General features: G+C 41.4%; 1 protein-coding gene across 2 annotated transcripts in view; it reads right to left on the reverse strand.

Annotated features, from left to right (window-relative positions):
• Window positions 1-2,828: 2,828 nt before the first annotated feature.
• Window positions 2,829-16,146, reverse strand: part of kmt2a (lysine (K)-specific methyltransferase 2A) — a 32,936-nt gene continuing 19,618 nt past the window's right edge. The window contains exons 20-35 of one of the 2 annotated variants that reach the window (XM_036560938.1): window positions 15,716-15,853; window positions 15,436-15,594; window positions 15,223-15,340; window positions 15,050-15,128; window positions 14,803-14,957; window positions 14,557-14,703; window positions 9,862-14,404; window positions 9,714-9,773; window positions 9,538-9,620; window positions 9,254-9,412; window positions 8,160-8,234; window positions 7,866-8,040; window positions 7,224-7,331; window positions 7,046-7,129; window positions 6,792-6,921; window positions 2,829-6,660 (exon numbers count right to left, since the gene is read on the reverse strand). In XM_036560938.1, coding sequence (XP_036416831.1) covers window positions 6,385-6,660; window positions 6,792-6,921; window positions 7,046-7,129; window positions 7,224-7,331; window positions 7,866-8,040; window positions 8,160-8,234; window positions 9,254-9,412; window positions 9,538-9,620; window positions 9,714-9,773; window positions 9,862-14,404; window positions 14,557-14,703; window positions 14,803-14,957; window positions 15,050-15,128; window positions 15,223-15,340; window positions 15,436-15,594; window positions 15,716-15,853 — 6,489 coding nt within the window. In that variant the 3' untranslated portion in view covers window positions 2,829-6,384. Of the gene's footprint in view, window positions 6,661-6,791; window positions 6,922-7,045; window positions 7,130-7,223; window positions 7,332-7,865; window positions 8,041-8,159; window positions 8,235-9,253; window positions 9,413-9,537; window positions 9,621-9,713; window positions 9,774-9,861; window positions 14,405-14,556; window positions 14,707-14,802; window positions 14,958-15,049; window positions 15,129-15,222; window positions 15,341-15,435; window positions 15,595-15,715; window positions 15,854-16,146 lie in introns of both variants that reach the window. The other variant, XM_036560934.1, reaches the window with a different exon arrangement.

A 16,146-nucleotide genomic window follows, 5' to 3' on the forward strand; every position in this document is an offset into this window, starting at 1 on the left:
CTGCGTTTGTTATTGTTACGATGTCAGACTTTTAACTATTGAAGAAAAAGGGTTCCTTAGTTAAGAAAATGGTAATATAGAACCGTAAACACTCAAAGACCCTTTGCATGATTAAAGGCTTTTCATGATTGACAGTGTGTTTATATAATTCTACACTACAAAAAATTATGTTTTTAAGGGTTCTTTAGTAAATAAAATGGTAATACAGAACTTTGAACACTGAAAGAACGCTTTGCATGATTAAAAGGTTCTTCAGATTGATGGAGAGTGCGTTTTATGTGGTTCTATATATATTTTAAAAGGGCTCTATATAGCACCAAAAAGGGTTCGTTTATTGTTACAGGCGTGACATTGTAACAATAGAACCCTTTTCAAAAAGGTTCTATGTAGAACCATCTACAGAACATACTCTGTCAATTCAATAACAATTTCACCATGCAAAGATCCCTTTAATCATGCAAATGGCTCTTTAAGTGTTCATAGTTCAATATAGAACCACTTTTTTTTTACTAGAGAACCTTTGAAGAACCGTAATCTTTAAGAGTGTAGAACCATATACAAAACATTCTCCATCGATCTGAAGAACCACTGAAGCATGAAATGGTTCTATATAGAACCACTGCCTTGAAGAACCGTCTTTTAAAAGTGTGTATATTCTATGTCAGGACGCTTTACTGACTGAACAAACTGCGGCTCTAGGTGTGCTGCTGTCGTCGTTGCAGTGACCAGTGCTATGTCAACAATATGGCAGCAGCGACAAGTGTGATGTGATCTATGTGGGTTCTTTATAAAGGAGTCACCAAATTACCAAATGGCTGAGGTAAGTTTAGAGTCCATATCATGCTTTTCCTTGATATTCCTTGTTTATTTTGAAGTAAACAAGTACCATTTAGTCTCCAGTCCATACAATCTATACATGGAAACAGCTGCAAAAATAACCTGTTTTATAGTCAATGTTTTCATGATGTCATAAAACCAGCACATTTAAATATGTTTTAAGTGTTTCAGCCTGGTCTGCTTTTTGAATGAGGTGCAAAACAGGGCAGCCAATCAGAACAGCCAATCAGGCTGTTTTTGGTATATAAACCTGCACAAACATATGCAGACCTTAGAGGTATAAATGAAATACATAAAAAATAGGAAATGGGCTCTTTAAATAGGCTCAGATTTGACAAACTTTCTAACAAAATCCCACCATCTTAATATCTGTGGAGCTGCATTTGGTTGCTCAAACACTCCTATCTTTACACAATGCAGAGCATGAAAATACACAGTGCAAGTCTTGTGTGTACACAAAGCAAGACCAGGCCTCTAATCTTTTATCTTCCCATACCTTTATAAGCTGCCAAAAATGTTTTATAATCAACTGAATGTTTTGAGACGTATTCCTAGGGTATTATTTTGGTCCAGTGAAGTGAATAGACAATACTAATGAGCCCTTTAAAGTGTTGCAATTACAGTAATTGTGCATTGTAATATCTCCCCTAATTTAATCTAATCACAGTTATAAAAAAAGCAGTGTAATCCACAGGGGTCAGCTAACACATACGTGGAAGAGGGCTTCTGACCAGGCCTTGTGTGGCAGCCCCTCATTTCCACACCTGGGTCTCTTTACACTGACTGTTTCCCTTACTGCTGTGGTTTTATGAGGCATGCCTACCTGCAAGGGGTAGCAATGCAACAGCCCCCTGCTTGTTAAATAGCATTATGGCTCAGTACTCCAACAAAGGTGGCAGGGGCTTCCTGTTGGCTCAGAAGCTCTAAAAGGTCTGGAAATAGGTATTATACCTTTGACTTGCTGTTGGAAGACAAAGAAAAACCCGTCTTTTGATAGGCAGGATAATGAAACTTAATGTTTTTTGTTTAGAAACTTGTCTTGAAACAATATGAACTTGCAAACTCATTTGGAGAATATCCTGGATACCTGGAAAAGCAAAAGGCATGAATCACCAAATAACAGTATGAAGCCAAACAATACTGCTTGAAGCCTTGCTGAGTAAACGAGACATGTTTATTATTTAAACTATCACTTAAATAAAAAAAGTGCATAGAAAATAAACATGATTAGAAATTTCCTTTTTACAGTTATGTACATTTTTTTTCTCATTATACATTCATCCTTAAGTAGTTTGTGGTTTACTATTGTCACTGAATGGTCTTTCCTTCATTTCTGTGATATGGGAGAACACTGATTGGGCAATTGGATAACAAAGTAAAATAGTCAGCAATAACAAACATGGGTCACTCAGAGAGCTAAGGAGAAAGAGGAAGCGTTCATATGTCAAAAGGGAAACACAAGGCCTCAGAAGGGGGGAAAACTCAACCTCTCTCCCTTCAGCTCAATGTCTGACCACACAAAGCACAGCCCATCTCTACTACTGATAATACAGTTCGGTACAGAGGGTCCTAGCATACAATTATAGACAGAGGCGCACTGCCACCTTTTTGTCAGGGGGAGCTCACGTGACCCTTTTACCTGCATACACAGATAGATGTTTCAAAACGTTGCACAAAATAAATAAATAAAATGCTTACCATTATTGTTACTCATTACAGAACATCACATTAAAATTCAACTTAAGTTCAGACAGGAGAAAGAGGTATGGGAAAACACAATCGGGTAAATGAAAGGTCAATTTCTGTTTTCCTGACGTCCACAAACTCTGTTAAAAATGTACAAAGAGTAAAATAAAAACTACAGCATTGAAACAAACAAATGGCTAACCTCAAAAAGTTTACAACCACATTTTACAATGACTCGTTTCATTATATAAATATCACCTCCCACCTGCCCAACCACCCCCCCACATCCCCCCCCCCGCAATCACAAAATAAAAGTCCCAAAAAGAATCAATCTTAACTGCAATGCTCCACAGAAAGAGCACACAGGCACAGGAAAACTGGTACATAATGTCAATATTTAAAATGCTGTTGCACATTACTCTAAACTGTATCTGTAACACAAAACCATTATAGATTACATTGAACATTGCTATTAACCATTATGAAACTGTTGTTTGCTACTGTAACTAAGTTTGTCTGTCCATTCCGTATATTGTGTAGATATTGTAGATACTGAAGTACAAGTTACTATCCATACATATGTTTAGGTATATATATTCATCATGTATGTAAGAAGTATACATATATATACTGAGCATAACAGGATAAGGTGTGGTACCACTGGTGTGGCGTGGAAGAGTAAAGTCCAGGAAACAACGGAACCCGTCTGCTTCTGAAACACCGACTGAACACTACATTTCACCAGTTTGTGGAGAATCTGAAGTTGCACTGACATGAACATGTGGAGGAAAGTCTTTAACAAAGCCCTTAGGTTTAGTAACTGAATTACTAAAATCTTATTTTGTCAGACTGATAGAATGCAAGTTTTTTGTACAAAGATTGCCATTGCTGTACAATCCTCGCCCAATGAAATTAAACATAAAGCTGTCCTGTAACGTCCCAGCCTTTCACGTTGGAACAATCGAAAAAAAGACAATATATGATAAAAATCAATTATAAATTCAAAAATACATTCAACGAAGGCCTAGCTGCAGAGTTCAGCCCGACCCTGTGCCGCACCCAGAGAGCCGGACTGAGAGGTACTCTATCCCTGAATCGATGGCAAGACCCACACTGCCGAGGAGCCTGGCAAGAAGCTCCCGGCAAGAAGCTGCGGCAATTCCGTCAAACCCATTAACGTACAAAATCATATCTGGAAAAAAACAGTAGCCAGTTGGTAATGATGTAAAGCAAAACAGAGATTTCTCTCTGTATGGTCAGTGCCTTTGTCACAGGTGACATGCTGAGTCTGATAGGGGTCAGGCCTTTGGGAGTCTGCAACTGCCTTAAAAGATATTAGAGTTAAAATTATGAGGCAATAAGACAATGCTACACAGAGAAACTGGCCTTTTATTGGCTCATTCTGAAAACAAGAGCCAGAGGTGCACAAAGCAGCAAATCGAGAGAGCTTTGTCTGGAGGTATATACGCATCCCTAGCCTTCCTGCAACACCGATATGCTCAATATCCCTTTAATACAACTTTTGAAATTGCTTCATTAAGAGACCAATTCAAATCAAACACAGTGGGGACAAAAGTCTAACCAGTATTAAGACCTTCAGAATTAAGGACATGCATTAAAACTCTTGCGTTATTCTCCAGAGTAGCTATGACTCCATCCTAAAAAGGCCACAGAACTGGCTATGCTCCCAAAGCAAGTGTCTTATGGTCTGTATCAGTGATGACACAATGAATAAAACTATGAAAAAAAGAAAATAATTGAAAAAGAAGGCACCACACCTCTGTTATAAAGAACTACAGGACAGCCAACCATGGGAGGTCATATATGTAACTACTATGAAGTGTTGCTGCCATATATATATATATATATATATATATATATATATATATATATATTCAATAGGAAATCAATTTAAATTTTGCCCTAAGGGATAATCCGGAGGACTAAAACTGTCGAAAGGAAACGGTACAAATGAGCACATCGTGTGCTTTGAATGGCTAGCTGGAACGTCCGTGCAGTGCCAAGGCAACATGTGTCAAGCTGGGAAGAAGACTGATGTTCAGTGCACAAGATAGGGAGAATGAGGGCCTTCCTCCATTCCTCCAGATATAGTGCTTTAGAAGAAAGTTTTCAAGGGCTAGCCTCCGTGGCAAATTCCTTGGGTTAAACTGATATCTATGAAAATATTTTTACAATAATAAAATAGATGGAGTAAACTTTGGGACTTTCCAGTTGCTTAAATGTAAAATTATTTCAGGCATCTTTTTTATATTCATTTTTATCCCCTTGAGACAGTTGCACTTTACTACCAAAGAGGGGCTTTTTGGGGGAAGGTGGGGTGTTCCTGTATGTGATATTAAGGCTGGCAATGGGGGAGACATGCCATTTCAGCAGATGAGCATTCATGACTACATGTTTTACAGCTTACTCTGACTATATACACACTGTCATCTGAAATGTCCATGACTGACATGGATTGGCAATGAGAGCTACTGGTGGACTGCACTCTATGGGAACAGCTACTGCTTCAGTCTTTGGAATAATAAAATAAAGAGAATGAGGATAAGAGAAAGAAATAAGGTCTACAAAAAAAAGGAAAAAAAGAAAAGGCAGCACTATAAAAATGATGACCAAGCCTTAGTGTTGTAAACCACTATCTCCTACAAAATGTTGGTAAAATAAATACAATGTTTTCTTAAAAATATAAATACCATCATTAAGTGCTATTCACTAGTGAGTGCTTTTCAGTTTTTTGTATAGAAAAATATACATATTATTTACATATCAAACGAAATAATGACATTTACCTGTCTACAACAAAAAGAGACAGGAAAAAGAGCAAAATTTTAAAATGACTCTTCCATAACAACAATAACAAATTCCAACTCAATAAAGCATTTGGATGCTATTGAGTTTAGTAAATCCTACTAGCTCTCAACAATCCTTAGAGCATGCACATAGTAAGTTTCCTTGATTTTACTACTGTCAGTCTAAGTCACTATAAAAATGGATAAAAATATTAAGCCATCCCACCCACCCCTCAAATTTCTCTAGTCCCTTGGCTGTCAGTCCACCAGGATCTCAACCCAGCCAGCCCCCAGTGATCACTGCCCCAGGGGTTATTATTACTTCTTAAACACAGTTTAGGTACACTACACTTACAGTCCTGCTCATCATTGATCCAAACCAAAACCTCTGAAAAAGCTCTTTCAGAAGGTCCATCAATAGGACCATTGCTCCCTCTAGTGTTCCCTCTTTATCATTCAAGGGGCTCAAAAGTAATATTTACAGTGTCTAAAATACATAGACATCCCTCACATAACTAGAGGGACAAGGCTTCAATGTACATTCAGAAAGGGAGATGAAACTGTGCAGGTCAGGCTAAGAAAAGGAGAATTATGGATCACTTGCAATTCATCTATCAGAAAAGACAGTGTATCGTTCCCTTAGAAATTGCACTTTGGTGTCAAATGAAACAATGTGGCAATTCCATCATACTTTTCTTCTCACATTCCATAAGCATGGGCAGGCAAGACTCAATATTACAAACGAATAGTTCTTCATAATAATCATTAGGAAGATAAAACAGAATGCAAAATTTGAGCGCAAGCAGGGGCACTTATCTATTTCTCACTGGTCATTTGGGGGATATCCACTGAAGGCAGACCTTTTCTTCATTGTGACTTTGCTCTTGACACCTTTCCTGAATCAACTTAAGAGGCACAGTGCCATTATCCCTCTGAAAACCTGAGCCTGTTTCAATAAATAACCATATCAGTTAAAATACACATACTGTCAACATTAGACAAAAGATTCATTTGGGAGGAGAGGGTTCAGGCAAAAATAATAAAAGGAGAGCTGTTAATTGAGGAACTTGCGACACTTTTTGGCCCCACAGTTGCAAGGCAGCTTATTGCCTGGTTCCTCAATGGGGAACTTGTAATCATATGTGAGTTCCTCGCCCCTGTAGATTTTCCGCATAGCAAAGATGACGATGTGCTTCTGGCCGTCAATATTGACCACGCGGGAGTAGCAGTTAGGCTCGCAGGAGTGGTTGATAAACCGCGCCGCATTGCCATGCATGGTGGCATCTACCACCTCATAGTCATCAATACGAAACATGTAGCAGCCAATGCCCTGTTAAGTAAAAGTAATTTTTATTAAGAACTTGCTGTTAATTAAAGTAGGAAAATGTTATATTTATAGTACATATGTAGTATCATAAATATTATATGTGTAGCGTTGTTTGAGAGTATAATTTTCTTTACCTTGCCGTCATAGTATTTCTCCCGTTTGTCAGTGAGGACAGAGCGAATGACATTACCAGAGTACTCGATCACCATCTCACCAGCATCAATGTTCCTTTTACAGAACAGACCTCGACCATGTATGGCTGACCTGTGAACAATTATAAAACTCATGAAAATACAGCAAGTATGTGCATGAAATATGTACTTTAAATATGTGCTTTATTTGGTTTACAGAGCCAATCAAAATTTTAGAGGCAACAGAAGTTTCATACCTGTAGACTCCTACAGACTCTCTGGATGATTTCCTCAAGTTTTTCAACCTCGCAGCCAGAGGTAAGTCCATGCTGGTCGCTCGTCTGTAGTGGTAAGAAGGGAAATGTTAAGGACTGCAAAATAATAAAAAGCAAAGCTAAAGCTAAAAAGTCAAGGCAAATGAGCACAAAGACACACCGCGCAGATTTGAGCTGCATCTCTTCTTCATCCTCCTCTTGAGGGTTGTATTCAGGAGGTTGCCGATGTTTGGATGCCAGGAAGTTGAACATGTCTAACATTGACCTCCTTCAGAAATCAAAAACATTAAATAAAAAGTCTTGAAAAATATTCAACAGCATGAACAAACTCTGCTTGAAAAATGCATTTTGAACAAAAGATCCATTATGACATTAATACACACTGCACATAAAAACAGGCCATGAAGCTACAGGGAGATTCACTCGAAAGAGGCCCCGAATATTCTGTAATAACTCTTGCTAGGATGGAGCAGTCTGAACGAAACAATGTGCAATGTGCTCCTCAGTATATGGAGCTTTGAACAAGCCGGGATGCCTCTGCGTCAGAGCGACGAGGTAGGTGCCGAACAGCTGTCTTGACGTTTAACCTCCGTTTGCAACTTTCGGGTGCATACCCCTGTACCCCTTTATGTGCCTGGCAGAAAATGGAGATCACTTCCAGCATCTTATGTAATGCAATCAATTACACATACGTCAAGGTATGTAGCGGATTTTTTTTGGTTCAGATTGCTTCATCCTAACAGGAGTTACAACAGAATATTCGGGGCCTCTTTCGAGTGAATCTCTCTGTAGTACTGCATACCTGTGGTGGACCTCAGCACGTGCAGATCCATGAGGATTAATAGGAGGTTCATCCACTTCCTCTGGCTTGTGGAAGCGGAACCTGTAGTTTCTGCAGTACCTGGCACCATATAGTTGCTCCAAAAGAAAAACTACGGCATCATGGACAACACCCAGCATCCGTAGCCCATTCACTCCTGACAGAACAATGACACAGGACAGGAACACAGAGAATATTTTGTATACACATATTCTATATAAATACTACCAACTGAAATGTTTTTCGAACAGTCATGCTGTGTTCATGTGTTATTACCATCAAAAGACAGCTCTTTCAATTTAGCATTAGAGCGTGCCTCTTGGACTTTGTCTGTCAGAGATTTCCAGGCCTCTGTAATCAAATATAGAAATTAACAGTTTTTAACAAGTCAAATCAGATTCTGGATTCAAAATGAGCAGGACAGTGGGTTCCCAGGACTTGCCCATTCAGTGTTAGGCTAAGTGATCTTCATATGTATATGCCGTACCTACACAAAAGTTAAACACTTCATACTACTGTGCATGATAGGGGTGTATGATTAACTGTCAAACAACTGTTTGACCAATACTGAAAAAAGTGGCATTTGGGACCATTTCAAGAAAATGCAAAACTACAACAGTGTATTGAAAGCAAACATGATAAGAGACAAGACAACTATTTCGTTCATGTTCTACAGGTGAAAGGGTGATGCATGGCAGTATGAGGAAATCATACATCTGTGTGCATATTTATAGAGAAGGATGATGCGGACGGCAGCAGTTTTTGAGAGCTAATGACGTACAGTGAACCAAAACTAGTCCAGGTCATGCCATTTATGTTCATTTTAACTTGTGCTGGTAATGAGTGGTAAATATAACATAACTTTAGAACCTAGAACTTCACACTAGCTTATCGTAATCTATTCCAATCAATTTATTAACTTTTTGATTTTTGGTCAAATAATCAAGAACATATAGTTTGTCAATTTTAACAAAACCAGGGTTTTACACAGGATATGTTTCCTACAGTTTTGGACCATTTACTTTATATACATCCTCATGCCTGGCCCCACCTATCAGTACCATGTTCCACAGTCTATACAAGGAATACTTTTTAATTTCTCGGCATATTAATATGGAATTCAGTTGATGTGTGCGCTCATATGTGTGCGTATGTCACGTATTTTACAACGGCTTTGAATGTTGTTCAGCCAGTCAGTTAATCGCCAACTAATGGCAGTTGGTTATCCGTAGAATAAAAAAATAAAAAATAAACAATAAAAACTTGCCAAAATGTGTATCCTTAGACTGCACCCATACTTTCAACAACTGTTACAAACATCACATACTTAAATTCTTATCCAAGTCTTTACTTCCCAAAATAAACCCTACCTTCAATGCTTTCACAGCAGATCTTAAAGCCATCATCACTGCAAATTTCGAACAGGAGTCCTTTTTTGGGCTTGTAGTCTGAAGAAGAGTTTTGCCCACCATCCTTCTGATCAGGATTGGCCTCTAGCAGCACACTGGATCCTTTTCCATTATTCTGGCCTGAAAAAAACAGTGTGCAGAAAATTAGGCTACATTTAAATGAAATGAAAAAGAACCATAAAAATGTGTATCTAAACATCTAGCTTAGATATATTTGCTATCTATTCAAAAACTGCTACACCCACCTGCAGTCTTGGGTTTTTCATCATGAGGTTCTATGGCCTTCTGTCTAAGAGCAGGAGAGTCACATGTTCTAGTAACAGAGTCACTGCAAGCAATATAGATGTTGTTTAGTGCAGATAACCAGTAATCAATATGGGAACATAAATGTATTTCAGTCACACCACCATAAATAAGGTACCTCTTTCTTGAACCTTTTTCATTAGGCTTTCCTGTATCCATCGGTTCAGGCTGTCTTGACCTATGGATAGGCAAAATACTACAGCTTAATCCGATGTGTTTTAGTTAGGCATATACAGCAAAATAAATTACAAATTCTTATGGCTTACCCTGCTAAAGAGGACTGATTTGCAGAGCCAGGAACACCCTGTGATTCTGGCAAAGCCTCAGATTGCAGACCTTTGTGCTTCTTTCCACCATTCTTGTCTATACTTGGTAGAGTTCTCTTTGCTTTCTGCTTCCCCTTCCCGATGGCTGTGGAAGCTGTGACTGTGGGAGACTTCACGGCTTGCTGCTGGCTTGAAGGTCTTGAGATAGGTGTAGTCCGTGAGCTTTGGGTGAGAACTCCAACCATACGACCCTTGTTTGTGTCTTGTGTGATGGGACTGGGCGCAAGAGCCATTTGGCCTGATGTGTTTGTGCTGGGATCAACTGTCTTATCTGCCACAACTCTGCTAACTGGGTTTTGAAGATGGAGGTTGCCTTCTTTATCGACCTGCTGGTTTACAGACATGCTGATGGTTTGATTAGGTGGAAGAACACAGATGCTGCTAGCAATGGAAGTCTGGACAGAGCTGGCAATCTGTGACATCACGGGTGTTCCTGAATGAAGAACCATTTGCTGCTCTGGAAGGCCCAGGTTATGTGGACTGGCTTTAAAGAGAAGGTTGCTTATGGGTCCTGTGATCTCAGTAGAGCTGATGAGCCCCGGAGTACTTAAAGATACTGAATTTGCTCCCAATAGGTTTCCAGTCGCTGTGGGAGGCATCGACACCACATTCAGCACAGACTGATTAGGGTTAAGTCCAGACACAGTGCATGGTATTAAGTGAGTGGAGGAATCATGCCCAAGGATACCAGGCTGAGCATTAGTGGAGATTGGCATTGGTTGTGGAAGGAGAGTAGGCTCAAAGTACATTACTCCAGATTTTGATCTTTTTATAATGTTGGGCATTTTGCGGTGAGATGTTGCAGTTGCAGTGGTTATGGTGCCAAGTTCAACCAGTCCAGATTGAGTAGGGATTCCGGTAGCAATTTGTGAAGAGGACAGGTTGATGAGGGTCATATTTGGCCCAACCTCTGATGGAGCCAGTGTGGGTTGACTTCTGGATCGAGCTAACTTTTTGCTTTTACGTGGTTGGAGGCGAGAAATAGGGCGCTTCTTGCCATGTCCAGTGGATAGCACAGTAGGAGGTGGGGAAATGGATGATGCACTGGACACCATGGCAACACTGGGGGCCAGATCGTGTCTATGCCCAGCTTCAGATGCAATAATCTGGGGATCATGAGAAGGAACTCCAATCAAGAGGCCAGATGTGGTGCTAGGAATAACAGGTTGGAAACCTGTCTGAGTGGTGCTAGTGAAAGCATGAAGCTGTGGATGATGAGGCACTGGAACCAAACCTTTGCCACCAGGAAAGAGAGACTGAGAGGTGGAAATCCCAGCATTGAGGCCTGTCAATACAGGAGCACTGGTGTTCATGACACCCGTTGCACTGACAGATGGTGCAATCTGTATCTTCTGAGTTACACCATTGGGGAGCGTCTGCAATACATACAGAGGCTGCAAATGTTGATTGAGAACTATCAATTTCTCTGGACCAGGTTTCAAATGAGATGCGGTGGACTGAACAGCAGAGCTTGCAATCTGAGAAGGACCTGTACTGACTGTGGCAGCAGGAATAAACTTCTGACTCTGAAGAGCCAAAGTGGGCGAACTTGGCAGGCCTGGGGTACCAGATGTCCTGGCCAGATCTTGATTCCCTGCCTCTGCCACCTGGGTTATTCCAGGACTTGAGATGTGGTCTCCATCGATGCGGCTGGGAATGAAATGTTCAGGTGTCATGTGACCTTCTGTCACCTGTGCATCTCCACCATTATCATGGGGGCTCTCGCTGGATACAGCACCAGTTGCTCTTTGCTTATCCCCACCTTTATCAACCCCTGATTCCTCTGTAGCCAGGGCGAGCATAGTGCGCTCAGAGCTCTCAGAGATGAGTGAGCTATGATTCTGATTATTTACCGATGGACTACGAGTGGTAAGCACAGAAAGGTCAGATGGCAACTCCAAAGGCAGGCCATAGGGTTCCTCTACTGCAATCGAGGTGCTCACTCCAGCCTCTACAGGTTCTGTGCTGGCCAGTGGCTGGGGGAAGTCTTCAAAGAGTATATCCTTTCTTCGATTTACATCAACTCCATAACCCTCATCTAGGGAAAATGGTTCAGTGGAGGGAGCCTCTGACTGCTGTCCTAAGCTCTGCATTGAAGGGGTATTGAGCACAAACTCCATAATATCAGAGGGCAGGATATTACCACAGTCATCACTGTTATTATTGTCTGAGTCAGACTTTAGAAGGTCAGTGCTGAGAGACAGCTGAGTTTCAAGAGGATCCTGTCCCTGTGATTTCACACTTCCTAATGGAAGGCAGTTATCTTTCTGATTTTTACGGCCATCACGACTTTGGCTACCTCCTCCACCAGTAGTATTTTCAGTCTCTTTCCCTGAGTCAGTGTTCGATTTCTCAGCCCGACTGTCAGCTCGCCCCCTCTTCTTAGTTGAGCTTTTAAGTGTAGAGGAAGTTGTAGCAGTAGTTGTGCTACTGGTGCTTACACTGGCATCACTTTCAGAACCATCATCCACTCCATCTAGTTGGCCAATTTGTTGGCACTCCAGATTTTTTGTGGTCGCTGTTATTTCATCACTTTCCGCATCCTTTTCCTTTGCTCCATCCCTCAAGAATCTGTGGATCTGTGACCCTCTCCCCAAGCACTGGTCAATACCCTCAATAGTAGGAAGACTTGAGCTGGGGTTTATAATAGTTCGTGTGAAATTGTAATAATACGAATCCTTATTTGAACCAAACCCTCCTTCTTCATCCTCTCCGCTGTCTGCGGAAGAAGACGTGCTCATGTCGTCAGCCCCATCTACCTGGCCTTCAGCTGAACGCTTACTGCTGCCTGAACGCTTCCTCAAAGAGATATCCCCACTACTGTAGAAAGGAAGGTCTTCCTCGCCATAGGAGCGGACACCATAGAAAGGAGTAAGTCCAAAGAACATGTTAGATCGAGCCCGAGCACTTCGCCTCGGGTATCTCCGTTTTGCTGAGCCTGCTGAACCATCACTGTCCTCCTCATGGTGCTTGTCTACAGAGCTTTCATCTTCCAAATGATGGTCCTCCCCATCACCATCATCCTCAGGGGAGTGGTGATCCATGAGGCGCTCCTCACAGTCCTCTGGGTGAGTGTGACTATCAGACTCTGAGCTTTCAGAGCTTGCAGAAGGGGAAAACAGCACAGTACGGGAAGACCTCTTCTGTGGACCATGGCTGATGGGGGAAATGGAAGCGGATGTGTTTGTATCAGAGCATGTGCTAAGAGATTTTGTCCCATTAGGATCCATTTTTTGAGATATCAAAGGCAGTCTCTCTGTGCGCTTCTTCTCCACTGGTATAGCTTCTTTACTTGATTTAGGGTGAACTTGTGGAAGTTTTAAACTTCGCTCTGAACCTGCCTTTGGCTGAATTGCTTCCATTGTAGAACTGTGCTTTTTCTCAGTACTAAATCTCTCCCCAGACTTTAATGGCCTCTCACCTGCCTGAATATCTGCTTTATTAATTTCTGTGTTGCCTGAGGCTTTGTTACTGCTATGAGCGGCTCTATTAGTATTATTTTGTGTGGATGGGACTTGCCCATGTGTTTTGCTATTACTGCCTTTAGAGATGCTGTTGAGAATTTGTGCCTTACTGTTTTGAGGCATCTCCTTCCTGTCTTTTGAAATATCCCTGCCCACTGTTAATTTAACTTTGGAGTGCTTTTCTTTGGTGCTAGAGGTTCCATGACTAGCCGTCACAGAAGGGCTTGCCTGGGATCCTCGTTTTATATCCTCTTCTCCTGTCTTTCCTCCAGATGACCACTGAGGCTTGATAGCTGCAGCAGGGGATGGTCCTGAGACACAGTCATGAGGCTTCCTACCTCCACTTTTTTGGTACAGTGGCTGTGAAGAGCCAGTCTTTCCAGTATCTTTAGATTCTTGTACAGTTGTTAAGCTTCCCTCTTTCCCTGGAATGGCTTTATCTTTAAAAAGACTGGCAAGTGGATGACAGGACAAAAGTGTGACTCCAGCTGGTAAGTCAGTGTCTTTCATTGCCTGTTTCCCCTTTTCTGTTCGCAAGCTACCACTGCCCCTCTGATGCCCGGTTAAAACTGCAGTTCCAAGAGGAGGTGAGACTTGGGCCACTCCAGTCAGTACTGCTGCGGGAGCTGATTTTAAACTCTCTCCTTCTGGCTGCTTTCTAGCAACATCTCTACCACCATCCATTCGCTCACTAAAACTATAACTGGGTCTACCCTGAGCTCCTGTATTTATAGTGCTTGCCTCCCGACACTGAGATCTTTCACTACTAGGTACCTTGCCCTTCACAGAGTCTCTAACTCCATGGTCCTGGGAGGTTGAGGTTAGGGGTGAAGCAGATGAAGAAGAGCCTATCTGGCTAGATACACCACTTCCCTGCGGAGAGCTGGAGGTTCTCTGTTTGGCCTGCTGAGGGGAGAGGGAGGAAGTGCTGTGGCGACGAGACCCAATACTTGGCAGGTTGGTGCTGAGCAGAGGGTCACCAACAGTTACAATCTCGTGGGCTGAAATGCTGACACCCCCTAATAGGAAGAAAAGTGTCAGAAAATGTTGTGTGAACAACAATCAAATACAAAAGGAATGTACAATAGGTTTGGAGTGTCAGTTAAATGTATAATAATGAAACTGGTCCTACACAGCCTGAATAACAGAATCCCATGATTAACATGGATACCTGGAGAGGGAAGAGGTCTGGATGAAGGAGAACGATGGCAGGGTGGGTAACTGGGGTGTCTGTTTCTAAAGTAAACCCTTCGCTTTGGTGTAATGGCCATGGTGTTGCAGTCAATGGGACCTGAATCAGCCAAGTGTGATGGGTCTGCTTCTGGTGAAAGAAGTGATAGTAAAGTATTCTGGGACAAGATCTAAAATGAAGTTAACCATTTACAATAATCTACCATACTTAAAAATCAAGTGTTACCTGAGACAGGCGGTGGGCTGTGGGCAATGGTGCGGTTATCCTCTGGTGGGACTGTGCTGATGGTGTCTGCCACTAGAGGGCGGCATGCTAAAATTCTACAGGTATACACACAGCGTTTGCGGGCATCCAGAGTACTCCAGTAGACCCTTGAGCATCTTAAAATGGAGCAAAATATGAAATTACCTTAAAGCATTTTAAAATGAACTATGCATGTTAACTGCACAGTTTCACATAATGGGCTACTTACTGGTATCCAACAGGAAAAAGCATTCTCTCACAGTCTGAGAGCTCTGTTAGCATACCAAGACAATCAATAGTCATGGACCCTACATTCAAAAAAAAGAAAGCACAGTTCACCTTATCACATGAGTCACTCTATACAAATTAGAGAAAGTGTTCCAAAATTAATTATATTCTGACCTATCATCATGTGGACATTGTCTGGCTCAAGACCACTGAGAAACTTTCTTCTCAAACTGATTCCCTCAAAATCCACCAGAATTCTCCGGGTTACTTCAAAGCCTGTGTCTGACACCACCTAAACAATAATTCAGTAAACAATAAGCGTTAATGTGCATCTCTTCAGCCGCACTGACACAAAGCAGCAAGCTTTTTAAATAGCGAGTTCTATACCTCGCCCTTGATGAGGTCTCTGTGGCGTTGGCAATAAACCTTCTTGTCCTCCAAAAAGACACAGTTACGCTGGCGTGCACACATGAAGTGGTAGTTACTTGAGCAGGAGGTGAGGCAGCAACCGACAGTGGCTCCAAGCTTTTGACAGTTCTCACATCGCTATAACAAAAAAAAGGAATGATGACTCTGCATTCCTGGATAAATGGTATATAAGAAGATAAATAACATGCAGACAGACTCATCATACAATGCACCAAGTATATGTCTAACATGGCCTTACCAGTTGTCTGCCCCTGCTCACTGCCATATGGACATTTTTGAGAGAGCCATCATCATCCTCAAATACCTCTGCTGACCACAATGCACAGTTCACATGGGCCCACTCATTCTGGCCAATGTAAAGCAATCTTCCACACTCCTAAGAACAAAGGAATAAATAGTAAAATTGAACACAAATGTTTCAGTCAGTACAGAGAACAAGAATGCTAGCTGAATACAAGTAGTACTAATACTATACAGTGTGTTCCACAATCATAAGAAGCAACCAGCTAAACTGGAAATCTGGGAAAGTGTGTAAAACAATTTGGATTTTTTTCCAAATGCAACAGCTTTGTAAACCACTGCTGTCACGACAAAACCTTGTATCTCCAAAATGATAACTTCAGAGGAAAAGGAAAAACATACTTTACTTTTAATGTAAGTTAATGTAAC

Source organism: Colossoma macropomum, unplaced genomic scaffold, assembly GCF_904425465.1.
Source record: "Colossoma macropomum unplaced genomic scaffold, Colossoma_macropomum, whole genome shotgun sequence".
In the NCBI taxonomy this organism is placed as follows: Eukaryota; Metazoa; Chordata; class Actinopteri; order Characiformes; family Serrasalmidae; genus Colossoma; species Colossoma macropomum.